This window comes from Perognathus longimembris, chromosome 20, assembly GCF_023159225.1.
Source record: "Perognathus longimembris pacificus isolate PPM17 chromosome 20, ASM2315922v1, whole genome shotgun sequence".
Classification (NCBI taxonomy): domain Eukaryota; kingdom Metazoa; phylum Chordata; class Mammalia; order Rodentia; family Heteromyidae; genus Perognathus; species Perognathus longimembris.
The window spans coordinates 22,489,386-22,510,654 of NC_063180.1; the positions used below are offsets into that span (position 1 = coordinate 22,489,386).

The window sequence follows — 21,269 nt, forward strand, 5'->3', positions numbered from 1 at the left end:
GTAATCCTGCAGTCCCTTGGTAAAGTAGACTAAGGTTATAGGTTCCTGGCTAGGTAAGGTCAACACCCCTGAGTCAGCCTGAAGAAGTTACAGAAGATGGATGATCTTCACCCATCAGCCCCCCTTTTAAAACCGAGGGACCAGAGTTGTTTTTGGGAATATGAGGCAGGATAAACTAGAGGCAAGCAAAACAGAGGTACAGAGACTATACTTGTAAGAAATGGTGACAGGCCCTTTGGTTACTACATTGGGCCCTACTGGCCCATGCCTTACCTCTATATCATCCCCTAGACATACAAGCCACTGAAATGGACAGAATGGAGCCATGATTGGCTCCCAAGGTACCAAAAAGAAAAAGGAGAAAATGAAGTGCCAGACTTTGAAGTCAGGCCCCATTTTACCACGTGAACCCCATTTTAGAATCAAACCCTGAGCCAATCAGATTTGTACCTGTGTCCTAATCTTGCTTGCTTAAGCACCTGATTGTTGTAACCTTGTTCTTTGCCTTTATAAGCCCTGTGTAATCACAGCTCGGGGCTCCCTCCTAACCTCCGCTGTGTTGGTGGGTAGGACGAGGCCCGAGTTGCAGCTCGCTTAAATAAAGCCTTGCCTTGCTTTTGCATTTCGGAATGTCTGAGTCTCGGTGGTCTTCTTGGTGGTGGTTTCGCGACTTGGCATAACAGTTACCATCCACTCATCCCCAGTGAAAGACAGAAAGCAGCTATGAGCCTGGGGGAGGCCCCACACCTTCCTTCTCAGGACACTTACAGACCAGAGCATAGTCTCCGTAGCATGGAATCCTTACTCCCACAAACTGAAAACATCCCCAGTATCTACCAAGGCTAATTTCCACAGTAGATGAGCTAAGCAGAACACAAGGCAGAAGAGGGTCAGAGAAACCCTGCCCTTCCCCCACCTGCCTGCAGGCCCCTTACTTGGAAGGCGGGGGATCTGTCTCTCTGCTGCCCTTGGTTGTGGCCTCTTTGTCAGGCTTCTTCACTTTACCCTCGTTGGCAGGTTGGAAAAATGACCTGGACAAACACAGGGGAAGAGAGGGGAAAGGCTGACAGCACCACACTGCAGTTACCACACATAAGGAAACATGGGAAAGACGCAGAGCAACTCTCACAGGGAGCCAGTGAGGTGCCAGACTTTGAAGTCAGGCTCCACCACGTGAACCCCATTTTAGAATCGAACCCTGAGCCAATCAGATTTGTACCTGTGTTCTAATCTTGCCTGCACAGCTGATTGTTGTAACCTTGTTCTTTGCCTTTATAAGCCCTGTGTAATCACAGCTCGGGGCTTCCTCCTAACCTCCGCTGTGTCGGTGGGTAGGACGAGGCCCGAGTTGGCAGCTCGTTAAATAAAGCCTTGCCTTGCTTTTGCATTTCGGAGTGTCTGAATCTCGGTGGTCTTCTTGGGGGTGGTCTTGCGACTTGGCACAACACCAGAAGGCAGCCAAAGACGCTGGCCACCCAGGATTAGTGACCACTCACCTACCCGGGGTTCTGGGGTCCTCCCACCTCCTAACTTCCTGTGCTGTGTGCCGCCCCCCCCCCCCTTGCTTCTGCTAGCACCCTCCATTTTCCTCTTGGGATGGCTTTTCCCAGAATCCTCTTGGCACATATGACATCAGCAATGACCCACTATGGATACATGACGTGGGCCTGGCCAATCAGTACGCTGCAGGCCTGTGATCGAAGGGGCGGGCTCAGGGATAGGATGAACTCCTAGTTTTTATTTTTATTTTTGCCAGTTCTGGGGCTTGAACTCTGGGCCTGGGCACTGTGGCTGAGCTTCTTTTTGCTCAAAACTAGCCCTCTGCCACTTGAACCACAGTGCTGCTTCTGGTTTTTTCTGTTCATGTGGTATTAAGGAATCCAACCGAGGGCTTCATGCATGCTAGGTAAGCACTCTACCACTAAGCCACATTCCCAACCCTGTTCCTAGTAAATGTGACTTTATTTACTTTGTTTTTTTGGGTGCTGGTTCTGGGGCTTAAATTCAGGGTCTGGGCACTATCTCTAAGCTTTTATCTTTTATGCTCAAGGCTAGTGCTCTACCAATTGAACCACAGCTCCACTTCCAGCTTTTTCAGTAGTTAGTTGGAGACAAGAGTCTCACAGACATTCCTACCTGGTTGGCTTTGAACAATGACCCTCAGATGTCAGCCTCCCAGCAGCTAGGGATTACAGGTGTGAGTCACCAGTGCCTGGCTAAACCTGACTTTAAAAACTGTTTGATGAGACACTCCCTCCTTCAGGAAGTGAGAGGACTGTGATAACATCAAAGACAACTGGGCTGATGGGTGAGAGAGATTTCCAGTGATAAAATCTGATAGCTGGACTCAACTAAACCTGAAGCTATTATGATAAGCAATTCCCTTCCCTTTTTCCTGGAGCCAGCTTCCAAAACTCTGGGCTTGTCCTCCCAGGTAAAACTGATGTGGGGCTGGACTACCCTGTGTGTGTGTGTGTATACACACTAGTGTGCGCATATGTGCACATGGGGAAGGCATGCACTAGAGGTGTGTAGGGCCTGTCTCACTTCTGTCCACTAGATGGGGCCAGCAAGTCCCCACGCCCCTAAGTTGTAACAACAGTAGACCCACAAAGTTAAGGTTTCCATCCCCACAACGAAAATAACTAAAAATAATACTCTAAGCCAGGTATTGGGGGCTCATGCCTGGAAACCTAGCTGCTCAGAAGGCTAAGATCTGAGGATAGAGATTCAAAGCTAGCCCAGGGCAAGAAAGTCCTTGAGACTTATCTCCAATTAACCAGAAAAAAGCCAGAAGCAGAGCTCAAGTGGTAGAGCACTAGCCTTGAGTGAAAAGAGCTTAGGGACAACACTCAGGCTCTGAGTTCAAGCCCCAGGACTGGTACAAAAAAATAAAATAAAGTTTAAAAAATTAATAACACTCTAAGCTGGACACTGGTGGCTTATGCCTGTAATCCTAGTTACTCAGGAGGTTAAGATCTGAGGATCGTGGTTCAAAGCCAACCCGGGCAGTTAAGTCCATGAGACTCTTATCTCCAATAAACCACCAGAAAACTGGTAAGTGGCACTATGGCTCAAAGTGGTAGAGCACCAGCCTTGAGCAAGAGCTCAAGGACAGAGTCAGGCCCTGAGTTCAAGCCCTATGACTAACAAAATAATGATAATAATAATAAAAATAATAATAATAAAATAATTCTACCTATCTCCTCATAATACTTCCTCTTTCCCAGACTCGTCAGCTGGAAATACTAGTGTGAGAGCACAGGAAGTTCAAAGGACAGGCACAGCTACGGAGTAAGTGTGGAAAGTGAGCATGGGGCATGCAGAGTCCTTACCTGATAGTTCGTTGCATGATGGCATACAAATGCTCCTGGGCTCACTCCTTCCAGGTCTTTATTCCCCTGAAACAAATCCAAAGAACCCTGAAGATACTGATTATGCAAAGAACTTCCCCCTCCCCCAAGAAAATCCCTTCCTCAAAGTAAAAAACCCTGAAAAAAAAACACACAACCAGATAAACCAGAATGGACAAAGCATAAAAGTTCCAAATGGGAGAAAAAGGGAAGATGTTGCCTTTAGCATACACAGAGTGTTTTCAACCAATATGAAGGCTTTACTGAGGCCCCCTTAAGATTTTTATCTGGTTTTTCTGGAGTTAAGAGTTGTTTTGAGTGGCTGGGGATATAGCCTAGTGGCAAGAGTGCCTGCCTCGGATACACGAGGCCCTAGGTTCGATTCCCCAGCACCACATATACAGAAAACGGCCAGAAGCGGCGCTGTGGCTCAAGTGGCAGAGTGCTAGCCTTAAGCGGGAAGAAGCCAGGGACAGTGCTCAGGCCCTGAGTCCAAGGCCCAGGACTGGCCAAAAAAAAAAAAAAAAAAAAAAAGAGTTGTTTTGAGGGGATGGGAATATGGCCTAGTGGCAAGAGTGCTTGCCTCCCATACATGAAGTCCTGGTTCGATTCCCCAGCACCACATATACAGAAAATGGCCAGAAGTGGCTCTGTGGCTCAAGTGGCAGAGTGCTAGTCTTGAGCAAAAAGAAGCCAGGGACAGTGCTCAGTCTCTGTGTCCAAAGCCTAGGACTGGCAAAATAAATAAATAAATAATTTTTTTTAAAAAAGAGTTGTTTTTAGGTGATCATGTGAAGTCCTAAAAGTGACAGAACCATGGCAATTTCTGTTACATTTATCGGTTGACAACAGCTGCGATTATACAGATCTGTACAAGGGATCACATACACACACAGAGGCTTGCACAATTAACTTGTGAATTCAGATCCTGGTAATGGTGCCAATTTCTTGGTCGTGATAAGAGGCTACTGTCAGTGGAAGCTGGATACACAAGTTTTAAAATTTTCTATAAGCTATAATCATGACAAAAATTAAAACAGGGCTGGAGATATAGTGACAGACTGCTTTCCCTGGTATGCACAAGGCCCTGGGTTCTATCCCTACCATCACTGAGAAAAAGGAAGGTAAAATGAACAATAAAACAAAACAAAATCCTTTTCCCTGGGTACTAATATAGCCTGAAATCCTAGATATAATAAGTACAAATTTAAGTAAAAGTCAAGAGTACAGAAGATGGTATTGAGGCCATATGTTACCAATTTTGCTAGATGGGGAAAATGATTCTACATGCATTGGCAAACACAAGCTCTGGGACAACCAAAAACCCCACAACAGTGGGCAGGGCAGATCAGGTAGGAACAGGGTGTGCCCTAAACATCTTTCTTTCCTTCCTTCCTAGTATTGAACTCACTTTGGCCATACTCCAGCCCCTGTCTATAGCTTGTTTGGGGGACAGTACCTCACTACCTCTGCCTAGGTTGGTCTGGACTGTCATTCTCCTGCCTCTATCTGACAAGTGGCTGAGATTATAGGCCTGTGCCACAACACCCAGCTTGGCCCAGTCTTTCTATGGATAGAGGTAAAGCTTGATTGTATTTGTGAACTCCATACTTGTATTACCGGTTCAACCTTTTAAAAACTAGTACATCTAATCCCTAAATAATGTTTCTATTTCTCCCCCTCAACCTCCTTCTGGCTCCTCCCTCTGAGGACTGCCTAGTCTCAGTCCACATGCCCCACCCACAGTATTATGTCCAATCCTTCTCCTTTCCCCCTAAGCCTGCCCGGCACAGGCTGGCTGTAAGGCCCTTTCTGAGCATCTCTGTGGTAGTTTAGCACTTCTCTTGTCACATGTTACCATTTCATGGGGACCCCATGTCCCTGTGATGAAGTGTTCATGGAGTCTACCCTCCCAACGGCATGTGGAATGCTAGAGACAGGGCTGAGCCTGCTCCATCCCCATCTGCCTCTTCCAAAACCCATTTCCCAAACACCAACCCTTTTTACTTTTTCTATAAAAGATGCCCCCACCCCACCCCAGCCCCCAGTCCTGGGGCATGAACTTAGAGCCTGGGTAATTTCCCAGAACTTCTTTTGCTCAAAGCTAGTAGTGCATTATCATTTGAACTACAACACCACTACTGGCTCTGAGTAGTTTATTGAAGATAAAATTTTTCTGCCTGGGCTGGCATTGAACAGCCATCCTCAGATCTCAGCCTCCAGAGTAGCGAGGATTATAGGGATGAGCCACCAGTGCCCAGCTCTTAAGAAAACAAAAAGAAAAACTAACCGAGTGTTTATAAGGTGACACTATTACAGGCACTTAAAAATTCTACTATGGTTTACTATAGCTATTTTACAAATAAGGAATGGAGGCCAAGACAGGTTAGATAATTTGTTCAAAGTCACACAGCTTTATGGGCTGCAGAGTCAGGTGTCGAGATTTAGCACCCATGTCATTGACCATGAATCCCCCTGAGGAGGAAGGTAAGGGTCTCTCTGCACTGGGATGTATTGGGATGCAGACCGTCCTAGATTCCAGGGCTGCAGAGGTGACATTAGCCAGAGAATGGCGATGTTACCTGTGCCTCTCGAAAACTTAACAGGTTACTGTTCATCTTTATCCTACTTAACCCACAAGGAAAGGGAGGCATAGAAGGGGTGCAGTGGTACATGCCTGTAATCCCAGCACTCATGAAGATGAGACATTAAGATTATGAGCTCAAGTGGCAGAGTGCTAGCCTTGGGTGACTAAGCTAAGGAACAGTGCTCAGATCTTGAACTTGAACCTTACTACTGGCATGCGCGCACACGCAGGAATTACTGGCTTACTTTGCCTTGAGTCACTAAATTCAGTGCTCATAGGTGGTAGAGGGGAATTCAATCCAAGTAATTTGACTCCAGCCTGCATTAACTAAACAAAGACCTGTCTTTCATCCCTCCAGACAGAAGCATGCCTCTGCAGAAACAGAATACAGCCCCACAAAGAACAGAAGCGGGTCACTAAGTTCTGGGTAGTGATGGTTGCTGAACACCAAGCCCAATGCCAGGCCAAGTCCAGGCTGCTCTACACTTGTTCAGGTCCTAGTGGGCCACGAGCTAAACTCACAGACCACCTAGCACCAATGTGGGAAGGAACAAACCAAATAGGAAGGGAATGCAAGGGGGTTGTCTTTCTGCAGAAGAGAGACACTGTTACTCAACTCCGTTGTCAGCTTCAAGAACCACTCTGCTTGACCTGCACAAAAAGATACTTTTACAGTCTAGAGTACAACATAGTACCCACTAGTAGCTACCCAGGTTGCTTTGTGTTACATTCTGGTAACTACAGGGAAGAAGGGGGATGTTAGGGTACAGGGGAGGGGGGGTGTCAGAGCACACACTGCTTCCTGACATTACTTTCATATTCGAGTGTCCCATGATAAAAATTTACTATTTTTTTTTCAAAAACAGGTCAAGTTAGGTGTGGTAGTGACACAGGCTTGTATTCTCAGAATCTGAGAAACAGGAAGATTCCAAGTTCAAAGACAACTGGAGTTACACAATGAGACCAGCACATATGAGCCCTAAATTCAATCTCCAGCACTGAGGAGGGAAGGGGAAACAACATAATGCCAAATGTCTGTACATTATCTATTTGGAAATTTTCATGACCCAAAGAAAAAGAGCAATCTAATATAAGAATAAGGTTATCATTTGAAACCAGGTGCCAGTGGCTCACACCTGTAATCCCAACTAATCAGGAGACTGAACTCTGAGAATCAAGGTTCAAATCCAGCCCAGACAGGAAAGTCAGTGAGACTCTGGTCTTCAGTTAATTATCAAAAAGCCAGGGCTGGGGATATGGCCTAGTGGCAAGAGTGCTTGCCTCGTATACATGAAGCCCTGGGTTCAATTCCCCAGCACCACATATACAGGAAATGGCCAGAAGTGGCACTGTGGCTCAGGTGGCAGAGTGCCAGCCTTGAGCAAAAAGAAGCCAGGGGCAGTGCTCAGGCCCTGAGTTCATGGCCCAGGACTGGCAAAAAAAAAAAAAAAGCGTGAAAGAAAAAAACAGAGGGTGGGGCTGGAAATATAGCCTAGTGGCAAGAGTGCTTGCCTCGTATACATGAAGCCCTGGGTTCAATTCCCCAGCACCACATATATAGAAAAGGCCAGAAGTCGCGCTGTGGCTCAAGTAGCAGAGTGCTAGCCTTGAGCCAAAAGAAGCCAGGGACAGTGCTCAGGCCCTGAGTCCAAGCCCCAGAACTGGCCAAAAGAATAAAAATAAATAAACAAAAATTTTTTCAAAAGCCAGAAGGTAAAGCACCCAAAAGCCCTGAGCCTCCCCTAGGTGCTCCCGAGGACAGTACTATGGCTGACCCTTCCTTTTCTGGCTATCAGGTGCTCTCTTGGCTTGGCTCCGGCACTCAGATCAGGCCATAGACAACATTAGACTTCTCCCTAGCTCTATGGGTCCTACAAAAGGCTCTAACCTAGGCCGACCACGGAGCCTGAATTGGCCCGCCCCCAAACAGGGGGACACGCCCCTTGCATCTCACGTGACGCGTCCTGACAGGCCCTAAAGCTGCCTCAAGTGAGCCCCGCCTCCCCAGGATATGCTAATCTCCAGGTGGCCCCGCCCACCTCCGCTCAACTCTGCCCCCCCCCCGCCCTCCGGCACCTCCCCCTTCTGCACTGCTCATCCCCCCCCCCCCACCCCTCCAAGCCTCTTTAGACCTCCAAACCGCGTTCAGCAGCCAAGGTCCTGGGTCTACCCTCCACGGGGGTCCTCAGCCTTCCCACACCCGCAGCCCGGGGCCTATGCGCGCTTGGCCCCTCAGCACCCGCGCTCGTTCCTTGGACGCCACCACGAACCCGAGTAAGCCACGGTCCCAGAACGCTTTGCACGCTCTCCAGCCTCAGACTCGCATTAGGTGGTTCCACTTGCCTCGCGCCACCCCGCGGGCCGCTGCTCCGTGACGCCTCAGTCGCTCAGCTCCGAGTACCCGGCAGTCCCAGATTCGCGCCACGGAATTCGCGCGCAGACTTCGGGGGTCAGGGGGTGGGGCCAGGGTGCCGTTCACGCCGCGGCGACCGCTGCTGCTCAAAGGATTCTGGGAGTTGTAGTCTTCCTTAATATGTAGCAATCTGAAAACTGGACGAGCTGAGGCCAGCCTTGACGCACAGCATGCTGGGAAGAGGCCCGGGATCGGCCCTCGCCCAGGATAAGCAGGTGAGGCTACGGGTTCCACTGCGGGTTCCAGGTGGGGGCGGGGAGAAGGGTGACTGGCGGGGACCGAGGAAAGATTGATGGAACCGCTACGCGAGGCATGGTGGGAAGAGAGGCGGGAGGCCGCGCGGGGCATCCCGGGAACAAGGGCCGGGCTGGCCCCGGCGCGCAGCATTGTGGGAAGCGGGCGCCGCTCCGGGTTGGGTAGGTGAGTTGGGGGGGGCGGGAGGGGCGCGGGGCTGGGGGGGCGCCGAGGCCGAGCCGACGGGGGAGCGGCGGGCTCGAGGGGAGGGTTCGGGGGGAGGGGGCCGGCGCCGGAAGGGGCCGCGCGAGGGAGACAGCCGAGAAGGTGCAGCCGACGGGGGTGGCGGGGGCACGTTCTGGAGTGCCGAGTCCCGCCTGACGGGCGCCCCAGGACCGCGCCTGGAGCGGGGACGCACCGGGAGGATGCGAGCTCCAGCCGGGAGGAGGGGGCCGCGACTCGACCCGGCCGCGGGGAGGTGCGTCCTGGGAGGAAGTGCCCCCCCAGACGAGTCCTGGGGACACTTCCGAGTTGGGTTTCCCACAAGTGGGCCCCCCGCACCTGCAGGCGAAGGGCCCGCGCCCCGACGTGGGAAGCACCCCTGGAGATGAGCGCCTCCCCGGAAGCGGGCGCCAGCGATGATGCTGGGGAACCCCAAGGGTCGCAGATGTGGGAGGAGCCGCCGCTTCCTGGAGAGGAGGAGCCACAGGTGCGCCCAGCATTCCGGCCTGGAGTTGAGGGGTTCCGACCTAGTTGCGGGGTATGCCCGCAGACGGCTGACAGCCACGCCTAGGCACCTGGGAGCCAGGATTCCTGACGCACCCGGGCACTGGAAGTTTCTGGAGGGGGTTGGGGGGGCAAGTCTTTACTATAAGTGACAAGGTGCCACAGCTGAGTTTCAGGGTTATCTGGGGTGAAGAAACTTCACCTGTACTTAAGGGCTATCTCTAGAGAGATGGAGCCCAGAATTGGAATTAAATTCCAACTTTAACCCAGGGAAACAGGGTCTGAGAGAACAAAGGTGGGGTGGAACAGCGGGGCTCGTGGCTCACACCCCTAATCCTACCTACTCGGGAGACTGAGATCTCGGTTTGAAGCCAGCCAGGGCAGGAAACCCAGTGAAACTCCATCTCCAATTACAACTACCAAAGAGCGGGAAGTGAAGCTGTGGCTCAAGTGGTAGAGCTATAGCCTCGAGCAGAGGAAGCCCAGAGGCAGCACCCACACACCCTGATTTCAAGACTCAGAACTGGCACAAAAGATGGGGTGGAGATTCTGGGTGGACCCCCAGTGCCACCTGGTTTGAGACCACCAGCACCCACTGGGCAGGCTCAGAATACAGGAATTCAGATACCAAAACCCTGGTGAGGGAGGATCTGACATGCAGCTCTTCTCCACCTTCCCACTCAGGATCCCCGGATGGAGTTGTCAGAGCCCCCACCGGGCCCAGTGGTGGGTAAAGAGGAACAAGAGCTGCTGGACAAAGCCTTCTTCTCCTGGGCGGAGTTCAGCTGTTTCTTCGACCAGTGGTGCCAGCAGCGGCTGGTGGTCTTTTCTGTGAAGAGCTCCACACACGTGGCCCGCAGCCCCTGGGCCAGCGCACCCCCACTCTACCGGCTCATCCATGTGCTCAAGTACAGCTATGTGCTGTTGGTGTGCAAAGATGCACGTTCGTCTGACCAGTCCTCGTCGTGGTGCGTGACCCTTGGACACTGCCCTGATGTGGGAAAGGAGCAAGGGGTGGGGAAGGCAGCAAGCCCCCCACCCACATGCAGGGGGATGGAGGGGCTTGGGTGGGTAAAAGAAGGGACCCTTACTGAAAAAGAGAGATGGAGAAGGAGTCTGGAAGGCTGAGGGAGGAGAGGAGCTCACTCTACCAGACAATTTAGGGGTTAAGACTTGAATAGAAGTTCTGAGGGAGACAGAACTAGTGAAATCCAGCTAAGACCAAAAAAAAAAAAAAAGCCCACAAACAAAAACCCTTCATAGATAATACTTGCAGCCAGTGTAAATAGTAGGAATACTGTCCCTGCGGGCCTGGGAGTCGGGGGTGGAGCAAAAGCCCATCCCAACAATAACCAAAGCAAAAAGGGCTGGAGAAGTGACTTAGCCTTGTAGAGCCCTTCCCTAAGCAAGTCCACCCAAGGCAAAACAACAAAAGGCATAACCTTCCTTCTGTGAAACTGCAAGACTAGCCTACCATTAGACTGCTTCTCCCTATCAGGGAGGAGCAGGGGACAAATTCTAGAGAGCGGAGACTCAGTCCACAGGCAGGACCGGGTCTTAGAACTGGGTAGGAGGCCTGTGCCTGCACGTGCACACCTCATCAGATGGTTCCCCTCGCATTCATCCCTCAGGCTCTGTCTGCTTCCTCTTGTTCTGTGCTGCCCCTTCCCTATCTGTCCTTGCTGACTCCTGTAGGAGTTTGAGGCTGCTGGTTGGGCCCCATAGCCAAGGCAGGCCACATGAATCCAGCCTGGGCAATGGCCTTCACAGATCCTCACCTCAGTTTCCACATCCTCACAGAGGATGGATGTGTGATTGTGAACTTGGGGGCACTTATCCCTGCCCCTGGGGCCCAGAACAGCTGGAACCCAGAACAACTGGCTGAGTGGTAGCTGCCATAGAAACTTGGAGCACAGACCTCATTCTGTCGCTTGACTCAGAACTAGTCAGTCTATGGAGCAGGCAACTCGACCCTTCTGGGCTTCCGTTTCATCACACATATGGGGGACATAAAAGTATTTCACATCTGTTTTCTGTCGTTTTGTACCAGTATTGGAGCTTGAACGCAGGCCCTTGGGCTCTCCCTTGTTTTTTTCACTGAAGGCTAGTGCTCTACCACTTGAACCACAGCTCCACTTCCCGCTTTTTGCTGGTTCATTGGAGAAAAGAGTTTCATGGACTTTTCTGCCTGGGCTGGCCTCAAACCTGCATCCTCAGATCACAGCCTCCTGGACAACTGGGGCTGCAGGCCTGTGCTGCCATGCCCCACGCCCCTTTAAGCTTGTCATGGGGATGAGGCCAGAATGGTGTTGAAGCCTGGATCTGGTAGGGCTGTGTTTAGGGGGTGTTGCTGAGCAGGGTGGGTTCTAGATTTAGGAAGTCCCTCTGGGAGAGAGGTGAGAGGCCAGGAAAGACTGAGTTTTGGGGTTCAGGAACATAGGTAAACACATTCCTCCTCACCACACCCCTCAAAGAAAGGGACTGATGATTACAATTTCCCTTTTATATGGGGAAAACGCCGCAGGGATTTTTTCCTACCTGGCCTCATGGTTGTCTGTGAGGGGTAATGGAGCCCGTTCTTTCCTGCAGGCCCCCCCAGCCCAGCTGCCCAGCCTTCATCACGGTCAAGCTGAGCCCTCTGCGGGACCGCCTGGTGGTGTCAGAATGTCAGCTCACGCATTCCCACCCCCCCTGCCCACACGAGTTTGCCTGCCACTTCCGCCCGGGGCAACTGCTGGGTAACACCTGCCTGCCCGTGCGAGTCACCAACCAGATCTCCAAGCAGTTTGTGGCCCCAGCCGACGTGCGCCGCCTGCTGTCCCACTGCAAGGGCCCTGACCACGGGGTCCTGGATGCCTTGCATGTGCTTGAGGGGCTCTTCCGCACGGACCCCGAGGCCAAGGTAGGGGAGGGGAGAGCCAGGCGGGTCCATGGCTCATATCCATTCCTCCACCCGTCCATCTCTTCATCATTCAATCAACATGGGCCTACTGGGGCGCAGCCTTGTGGGCCCTTCTTTGGTCCTGCCCCAGCAGCTGCCCCGGCAAGCTTTTTTGTCCTTTGGGCATGCTTTGTCTCCTGCACAGGTGGCCTGGAGCCCTGGAAATGCAGCCAGTACCGCCAGGAAGTGAATTCCTTTCAAGTGAACTGAAATTTAGCCCTGGAACTGTCATCCCAGCTACTTAGGAGGCTGAGGTCCGAGGATCACAGTTCAAGGCCAGCCGGGGCAGGAAATCGGGGAGACTCTTATCTCCAATGAACCAACAGAAAACCAGGAGTGGCACTGTGGCTCAAGTGGTAGAGCACCAATCTTGATTGAAAAAGCTAAGGGACAACACCCAAGTCTAACCCATATATATACATACATATATGTATATATATGTATATATACACATACACACATATATACATACATATATATATCACATAACTAAAGTTTACATAGGCACTTCTAGCAGTTGGCTCCTTTCCAAAGATGCCTGCGTCTTGCAAGTTTGGGTTTGGTTTGTTCTTTTGGTAATAGAAGTGGAACCCAAGGCCTCCACATACTTGGGCAAGCACTACCATGAAATTCATTCTCCCAGCCTTTCTGTTTGTGTTTTGTTCTTGTTGGCTTTTTTGAGATGGAACCTAGTTAATTTTGCCTTGGTCTTCACCAGTCTGAATAGCTGGGGTTGTAGAGATGAATCACCACACCCAGCTCCACCTTGCACTGCTCTTGGGAGAAGCCACGCCCAGGTAAGATAAGGTAGCCTCAGGGTTAGTGGCAGCCCAAGGATAGAAGGTGACATCTAGCTTTTTTTTTTCTTTAAACTGACCTACACACATAAACAAGTGTATGAATGCTCACAAGGCCAACCCCCTCCCCCTGACCTCAGCACCGGACTCCATGTTCTTCGATCCATGGAGGGAGGGGTATGTGAACCTGAGGAACAGATGGAAGGCTGCCATGTAATGTTTGTTTTGTGTTTGGGGGTGCTATTTTGAGTGGCCAGAAAAGGATTGGGTAAGGAGCTGGTGGTAAAGCAGAAAAGACGGGCTGGAAGGAAGAGAGTTCCAGGCACAGTGAACAACTAGTGCAAAGGCACAGAGGTTGGAGCAGGCTTGTTGTGTTAGCTTGTAGCTGTGCTGATTTACTCCGAGAGGGAAGGGGCGGAGGGGAAGGAGAGGGTGGCTAGCTGGCAGGCGAGCTGATTTTCTCCACCCAGCAGTACCTGCATTCCTCATGCATGGCAGTGGTCCCAAAGCAGGGCAAAAATGAAGTGTAAACCCACTCTTACTTGGTCATTTTTTATGATAGGGTCTCAATTTTTTACCCTGGCCAGCCTGGATCATAATCCTGTGTGCCATTCCTGCTCCCAGTAGCCCTGGGTGACAGATGCCACCACACCTGTCTTTTTTATGTCCAGATAGGATCTTTGATCCTCCCCGCCTCCCTGCCTGGCCTCAAATCTACCCTCCTGATCTCTACCTCCACCTAGGATTACAGGTATGACAGCTAGGATTACAGGTGTGAGCCACAGGGGTCCAATATCTTAGATGCATTTTTAACTTCAGGTGAGTTACAAGACATTGTACATCTTATACTATGTTATACATAAATGAAGAAGGTAAGAAGTGGTGGTGCAGCCTGTAATCCTTGTGCTCAGGAGGCTGAAGCAGGTAGACTACAGACAAGCCAAGGCCAGCAGGTACCACTTACACTAAAAAAGACACTGAGACTTTAATATAGCTTAGTAATATTTGACTTTTGAACTGTGTGAACTTTCCCATATTTACATGGTTTACTTATTTATTAGTAAAACTATTCTCCCAGTGTCCTACACCCATTTATTCCTCTCACTGGTACTAGGATTTGAACTCAGGGCCTTACGCTTCCTGGACTTGCTTTGTTTGTGCTCTACCACTTGAGCCATGCCTCCAGCTCTGCTTTTTGCTGGTTACTTTAGAGATAGAATCTCCTGTTCTTCTCTGCCTGGGCTGATTTCAAACCATGATCTTCCAGATCTCAAGTCTCCTAAGTAGCTAGGATTACAGGCACCCATCATAGTTTACATTTTACATGGGAACATCAGCTACCATCTGGGACAGAACAGTGTCAATTCAATTAAAATAATAGCAGAAAGTGATGCAGTGGTGAAATGCTTGGTGATATTGTTAACTCAGTGATAAATTTACCAGATTGTTTTTTGTAACCTATATTGAGTTTTAATGTACTTTGGACTACTGAATGTATGATTTCTGGGCTAGAAAGGCAAATTCTTTTCTCTCTGGATTCTACTAGACTTTTTACCTAATACATGTTTTGTTTTGCTTTTGTTTGCAAGTTCAGCACAATGCAGTGCTTTTTAAGATGGATTTATAAGGATTTGGTTGAATTATGACAAACGGCTTTATGGGGAGATTTATGATTTAACCCAATTCCAATTTTGTTTCCACTACTGTGAGTCAGCTTTTGCAAGGGCTGTCTTTGGGAGCCCTAGCCTCTGGCTGCTTAGTACCTTTATGAGGAGACAGATCTTTGTATGAGTGTGCATGTGAACATGTACATGAGTCAGTCCTGGGGTTTGAACTTTGGCCCTTCACTCTTGTTAGCTTTCCTGCAAAGCTGGATCCCTAATGGCCCCTGGGTAATTTTTCTAGTACTGTGGAACAAATTGCCATGGATTGAGCTCTGTGTGTGTGTGTGTGTGTGTCTCTCTCTCTCTCTCTCTCTCTCTCTCTCTCTCTCTCTCTCTCTCTCTCTCTCTCTCTCTCTCTCTCTCTCTCTCTCAGCTCACATGCACACCAGTCCCAGGGCTTGAATTGAGGGTCTGAGCTTTTGTGCTCAAGGTGAGTGTTCTGCCACTTGAACCACATTTCCACTAACATTCACTGGAGATAAGTATCAGTTACACTTTCCTGCCGGGCTGTCATTGAAGCTTTATCTTCTGACCACAGTGTCCTGAGTAGGTGGGATTAGGGACATGAGCCACTGGTGCCCACACTGCCCCCTGCCGGCCATAAGAAAAAGTACAGGCTCATTTTTGCCAGGGTGTGCCCCTGACCTTGTCTGACCCTTCGGGCCAGGGGTGAGCGCACCAGGACCTTTGATTGGCCCCTGACCTCTGTCCAGGGGTGGGCACCTCCCATGCCCCTACCTTCGGTTGGACCTCTCTCTGCCCATCCGAGGGAGGGGTTGGGCAGGCTCCCCCCACCCCCTTCAGGCCTTGATCCCCATGGGTCACGTGGGCCGACCCTGACTTCAGCCCCAACTACCCGACCTCTGGGCGCCTCTTGACCCCTATCTGACCTTCACCCGCCCTCCTCGCCCCACCTGCAGGTGAAGTTGGTGTTCGTGGAAGATCAGGCAGCTGTGGAGACCGTGTTCTTCCTGACATCACGCACTCGCGCTCTGCTGCGCCGCTTCCCGCGCCTGCTGCTGGTGGACCGGCTGCCGGGGCTGCAGGGCGCGCTGGACCTGGTGTCGGTGCTGTGCGTGGACAGCGCCGGGCGCGCGCGGCAGGCGGCCTGCTGCGTGGCCCGGCCCGGCACGCCCAGCCTGCTGCGGTTCGCGCTGGCATCACTGCTGCAGAGCGCGCCCGACATCAAGGGCCGCGTGCGCTGCCTGATCGCCGGGCCCGAGGTGGCCGGGCAGCTGCGCGCCGTGCGCCAGCTCCTGCCCTGCGCCCGCGTGCAGATCTGTCGCGCGCAGGGCCTCGAGACGCTCTTCAGCAAGGCTCAGGAGCTGGGCGGCGCCACCCGCGAGGACCCCGGGCTCTGGCCTCTGCTCTGCCGCCTGGCCGGGGCCTCGTCCTACGCCGCCTACAGCGAGGCGCTGGCCGAGCTGCGCGCGCAGGCGCCGCCCGCCTTCGTGCGCTACTTCGAGCACAACTGGGCGCCGCGCCACGACCTGTGGGTGCACTTCCGCGCCTACGAGGCCGCGCGCGACCTCGACTCCTTCGCGCTGGTGCACGGCCACCGCCGCCGTCTGCTGCGCCGCCTCAGCCCCCCGCACGGCGTGGCCCAGTGCCTGCGCGACCTGGTGGCCATGCAGTGGGCGGACGCCGCCCGCGAGGCCGCCGATGACGCCGCGGACGCCGAGGGCCCCGGGCCCAGGGAGCCGCTGCCCGGGCCCGAGCCTGGGGGCCGCCGGCTGCGCGGCGACGCTGAGAAGGGCAGGGGGCCGCAGGCCAGAGACTGGAAGGGGGCGCGGCCGGAGAACCAGGTGAGGGGCGCCCGGAGGGAGGGGGTGCCAGCCGGCCGCCCCGAGGTGCGGGACTGGCGGGGACCCCGGCAGGAGCCCCGCGGGGGATCCGAGGTCAAAGCCGCCCTGGGCGAACGCGAGAGCCGGGAAGGGAGCCCTGGGAGTGGCGTCCACGTGAAAGAGGAGCCGGGGGAGCCAAGGCCCACGCCGGCGGCCGAGGGGGACCGGGGCGCCGAGGGCAGGAAACGGCTGGGGCCCAGGTGTGTGGAGGAGCCCGGCGGGAGGCCGACGGGAGGGAGGCCCGGGCCCAAGCGGAGACGAGGCCTGGAGGACATCGTCGTGGTGCGGTTGGGAGACACCAAGGCAGCCGACATGGCGAACGGAGACGGGGGACAGGCGGGGTGCGGGGACGCGGCCGGGGGCGAGCTGGCCGAGGATGGCACGGACGGGGACCCCGAGCACGAGGCCCCACTCGAGGCCGGCGGAGGCGAAGCCGCCACGGAACCAAAGAGGCTCAGCGAGCCCTCGGAAGAGGAGAGCACGGACTGGGAGCCGCTGGCCAGGTTCCGGGCCGCCTGCGGGCCCGAGCTGGCCGACTTGGTGGCTGAAGAGCTGGCGTTCGCCCGGCAGCACGGCGCGCAGAGCTTCCACTGGACCGGAGCCGGCTTCGCCCTCAAGGACGGCAGCTCCGACTTCGTGCTGGACCGCGCCCTGACACACTGCAGCTGCACCATCCATGCCGCCCGCCGCCTGCCCTGCCGCCACCTCTTTGCCGCCCGCCTGCTCACCGGCGCGCCCCTCTTCCACGCCGACTTGCTCAGGGATTGCTGGGGGAAGGCCCCGGCGCTCTGACCCCCCGCCCCCCGGCCCCGCACCGCGGAGGGAGGGTGTTCATCCATCCCAAAGATAACGGCTGCACCCCAGCCCTCGCTCAACTGGCCATCTCATCCCGGCACATCGCCTGCCTGGATCCAAGGCCGCAAAGTGGACGGTGGCCGGTGACCCCAGAGCTCGTGGTCCCCTGGATGCCCGGCTGCGGAAAGTGGGGTGGTCAGGGTGCGTTCAAGGACTTCCTGGGGCTGAAGAGTAAAGGGTGATGAGACGCAGGGGGAAAGAAGGCCGGATAGGGGCAGAGCTGGGGGAGGGGAGGCACGGCTGCGCTGCGGAGAGGTGGAGTGAATGGAATGGGCCGTCTAGCAAGAGAGAGGAAAGATGGCGACAGAAATCAGGAGCTGAAGGGAGAGGGGAAATGGAGAGGAAAGGAAAATTTCTAAAGGAGATGGACTGGGGAGAAAGGAAAGAGCAGTGATTTAAGATTTGCCCACCTTTTTCTCCCCCAACGGAGGGAGAGGACACTGGGGAATTGAACCAGAGATTTCTCCTGGGGAAGGGAACTCTGAACTACTGTGCTTCAAGATTGGAATAAATCAGTATTATTTTGGTCTCTGTGCTGAGTTGGTAGCTTCTAGGGGAGGGTGGAAGAATCACAGGCCAAGTAAAGTAGAAGCAGCTCCGTTTGCCTCCCTTCTGTCAGGCAGGATTCCGGGGCAGGTGAGTGGAGGCGGGTGCCAGGACTTGCCTGGGTCAATGCCCAACGTGGCAACTGATAGCCATGCACCAATTCTGACCTCAAATGACCAGCCTGTTCCCTTGACCCTTGCCCTGGCCTGTGAAATCTGCTAAGGCTGCAGGGGGCTTCTCACAGAGACCACCCAGGCTAGTGTGAGGGTGAAGTCCACATGACAGTCGGGTCCTTGGCTTGGCTGGCTGGAGCTCCTGGCTCCTCACTCCCATGACACTTCTGAAATAAGCCATCCTCGAAGTTTCCCACAGTTGGAGCTTCCTGCAGTCACACCTGACAAAGGGCACTAAAGTCTGTAGCAAGCTAGACTTCACAGGGAATCGCATTGTATGTTAAAGGCCCCTTGTTGAGGCACAGAGTAGCATTCAGCAGATGGGTATAGGGGTCTGAACTTCTAGCAAGTTCTCTGATGGTAGAGTAGCATCATAGATTGTGGGGCACACTGAATAGCAATGAAAGGGTTTCAAGGTAAACGAGGTGAAGGAGTTGAGTGTGAGAAGCCAAAGACCAGGTCAGTTGAATTCAGGGGTGGATCTTGTGATGCCTGTTTTCCTCTTCTTTCTGTCAGACATGGAGGACAAATAGAGGCAGACCAAAGGCTCTTTGGTTCCACCCACCAAAGCTGTCAATCAAAACCTTAAAAGGACATTAATGGAGATGCATTTGTTTTCATGAGCTGCTTGTAGAATGGCAAATGCTTTGTACAACTAGTTAAATAGAAATAAACTAGGTGTTTAAGACAAACACAAAAGGACCAGATAGGCTCCAGCTAACAGGACAGTCAAGATGATCATCATAAGCTTGTAAGGCAGTCTCAGGGTCCTGCAATAAATCACCATATGGCTCTCTCACTAGGCAGGGAAAAGAGATTAGCCTTCAAAGTTCATATTTTTGCATATTGAGAGTGAAGCAGGAAAAGTGTATTATGTAGGATTAATTTTTTTTTTTTAAGATTGCAGACATACCCTTTTCTTGTGTGTGTGCCAGTCACTAGACTTGAACTCATGGCTTGGGGACTGTCCTTAAGTTTTTTTCCACTCAAGACTGGAGTCCTACCACTTGAGCCACAGCTCCAGACCAGCTTTTTGGTGGTTAATTGAAGATAATAGTCTAAGTGACCTTGGTCCTCAGACCTCCACCTCCTGAGTAGCTAGGATATATTTTAACAGTACAGCTTTGTAGCCTTTTAAGTCTGCATAGTGTGACCAGAGATTTTTAGAGAAAACATTGTAGCATACCCTATTCCTTAGTCTTAAGACTGACCCCTGTGCTGTGGGGTCCTGGGATCCCCTCACACCAGGCCTACCAGACATTGTTCTCTGCAAAGCCAGGAGACTGGGTGACAGGTAGTCCCAGCTCCCAGTGGGGAAGGCAGAGGGCGCTCTGGGTTCAGCTGAGGGTTAAGGATGGGTCCACAGCTGTGAGAGCCAACTTTTAATAACCAGCTATGTCCTGAAGTTTACTTTCTGATGAGTTTGACTTAGTGAAAAACACCCATCTTGAAATAGTAATTGTGTTCTTCTAATTAATAAACTTAATGTGTTCTCTAAGAGATTTCCTTTGGCACCTGGGAGTGTTTTAACTGTCCTGTGGGGCATCAGATTGATGCCCAATAAACAAGGCCAGGCAGCAGGATGATCGGCGTCCCCTGGGAGAAGTCCTGTCACAGTGAGCCTGCTATACAGTTCTAGCTGGGCAGACAAAGCCTTTCTAGGACACCAGGCTGCCTTGGGGAAGCTCAGCCCCATGAGACAGGGTGGCCCAACTCGCAGCCTTGAGAAGAACGTGAGATAGGAAGAATTTGGAAGACTGTTCATTATCCCCTTTCCACCAGCTTTATGGTGTTTTCTACTAAACGTGTTGTGATTTGATATGGAGTTGCAAAAATGCTTTCATCCTGGAACAGAAATCTGAATGTTTTATAGACTGACTTTATCCACAGTAACCCTGAAAATCCCTAAGAAATTTTATTTCATATAATCTAGAGAGTGATCAACAGAAGTCCTTTTTTGTTGTTAGGCCAATCTTGGTGTTTGAATTGAGGGCATGAGCACTGTCCGTGTCTTTTGAGCACTTTTGTGCCGAAGGCTAGCACTCTACCCTTGAGCCACAGCTTTATTTCCAGCTTTTTTCCCCCCTGCCTAGGCTGGCTTCCAACTGCGATCTTCACATCTCAGCCTCTTGAGTCACTAGGATTACAGATTTGAGTCATTTCACCATTCTGTGAAATGACAATAGTGTTGCATACTTCCCACTTTCTTATTGTTTTAATTGTCATTATTTTAAGTACTTATTGTAAAGGTGATATACAGAGGGGTTAACATTTTTTTAAGTCAGGTAATGAGTACATTTCTTTTTGGACAATGTCACCCTTTCTTTCACGCTCTCCGAGTTTTTCCATCCTGGCCCTACCCACAAGTTGTATAGCTCATTTCCCAAATAGTGTCAACTGAGCACCACTGCTTATGTGCTGACCCTTTGTTAATTGCCGTTATTCACAATCAAAGTCTCCAAACAGCAGTTGAGAGCAGATGACCCTAACAATACCCTTACCATTTCTGTATGATAAAAATGTTCATCACATATACTGAACCTATCTCATGGTAGATTTCCTGGAGCTATTGAAGTGCTCCTGTAATTTTCAATTGTCTGTTTCTATGATGATTACATAGGGAAAATGGGTGATGTGAAGCCTAGATTGAGTCTTAATCTCCTGTTCCATGGCCTGTGTTTTATCAGAGTGTAGGATTGGTTTGTGCAATTCCTCCATGTAGAATTTTTGTTATTTACCTCTGGAAATGCACTTGTACTTCATCATTTCATCATGGCATATTGATTGCATTTTATATTAAGACCTTGCTAAAATAAAAGCAAGGTTAATACAACGCTTTATCCAGTTAGGAAGTGCAGGGAGGGAGGGGTGTTTCCACATCTGATATATTCGGTCCACTTCTCCTTTGAAGTATATTTTGACTCCTTATCAATAATTTTCCCACTTTGAAATTTCATCCTCTACTCCAAAGAAAAAAATGTTTTTATTCCTGAGACTGGAGCATGAACTCAGGTCCTGTCCTTTGGCTTTATCATGTATTACAGATGTGTTTTCAAATGAGAGGTAGCTGAGCACAGTGGCTCATGCCTGTAATCAGAGCTACTTGCCTGTGATCCTAGCTACTCAGAAAGTTGAG

General features: G+C 51.7%; 2 protein-coding genes across 9 annotated transcripts in view; one reads left to right on the forward strand and one right to left on the reverse strand.

The window, feature by feature from the left end:
• The window catches only part of Lig1 (DNA ligase 1), a 29,031-nt gene extending 20,423 nt beyond the window's left edge, over positions 1–8,608 (reverse strand). For 3 of the 6 annotated variants that reach the window (XM_048369295.1, XM_048369294.1, XM_048369291.1), the window contains exons 1-3: positions 8,284–8,608; positions 3,336–3,401; positions 936–1,031 (exon numbers count right to left, since the gene is read on the reverse strand). In XM_048369295.1, coding sequence (XP_048225252.1) covers positions 936–1,031; positions 3,336–3,352 — 113 coding nt within the window. In that variant the 5' untranslated portion in view covers positions 3,353–3,401; positions 8,284–8,608. Of the gene's footprint in view, positions 1–935; positions 1,032–3,335; positions 3,404–8,210 lie in introns of all 6 variants that reach the window. The other 3 variants (XM_048369292.1, XM_048369296.1, XM_048369293.1) reach the window with 3 other exon arrangements.
• A 56-nt stretch (positions 8,609–8,664) lies between these two features.
• Zswim9 (zinc finger SWIM-type containing 9) lies at positions 8,665–17,746 on the forward strand. Of its 3 annotated transcripts, none has more exons than XM_048369298.1 (5): positions 8,665–8,769; positions 9,155–9,296; positions 9,998–10,281; positions 11,903–12,215; positions 15,636–17,746. In XM_048369298.1, the coding sequence occupies exons 1-5, from the start codon at positions 8,666–8,668 to the stop codon at positions 17,349–17,351; spliced, it is 2,559 nt and encodes an 852-aa protein (XP_048225255.1). In that variant the 5' UTR covers position 8,665; the 3' UTR covers positions 17,352–17,746. The 3 variants fall into 3 exon arrangements, with proteins under 3 accessions (XP_048225255.1, XP_048225254.1, XP_048225256.1); XM_048369297.1 differs by having other exon boundaries at positions 8,692–8,773; XM_048369299.1 differs by lacking the exon at positions 8,665–8,769 and adding an exon at positions 8,900–9,065.
• Positions 17,747–21,269: the final 3,523 nt, after the last annotated feature.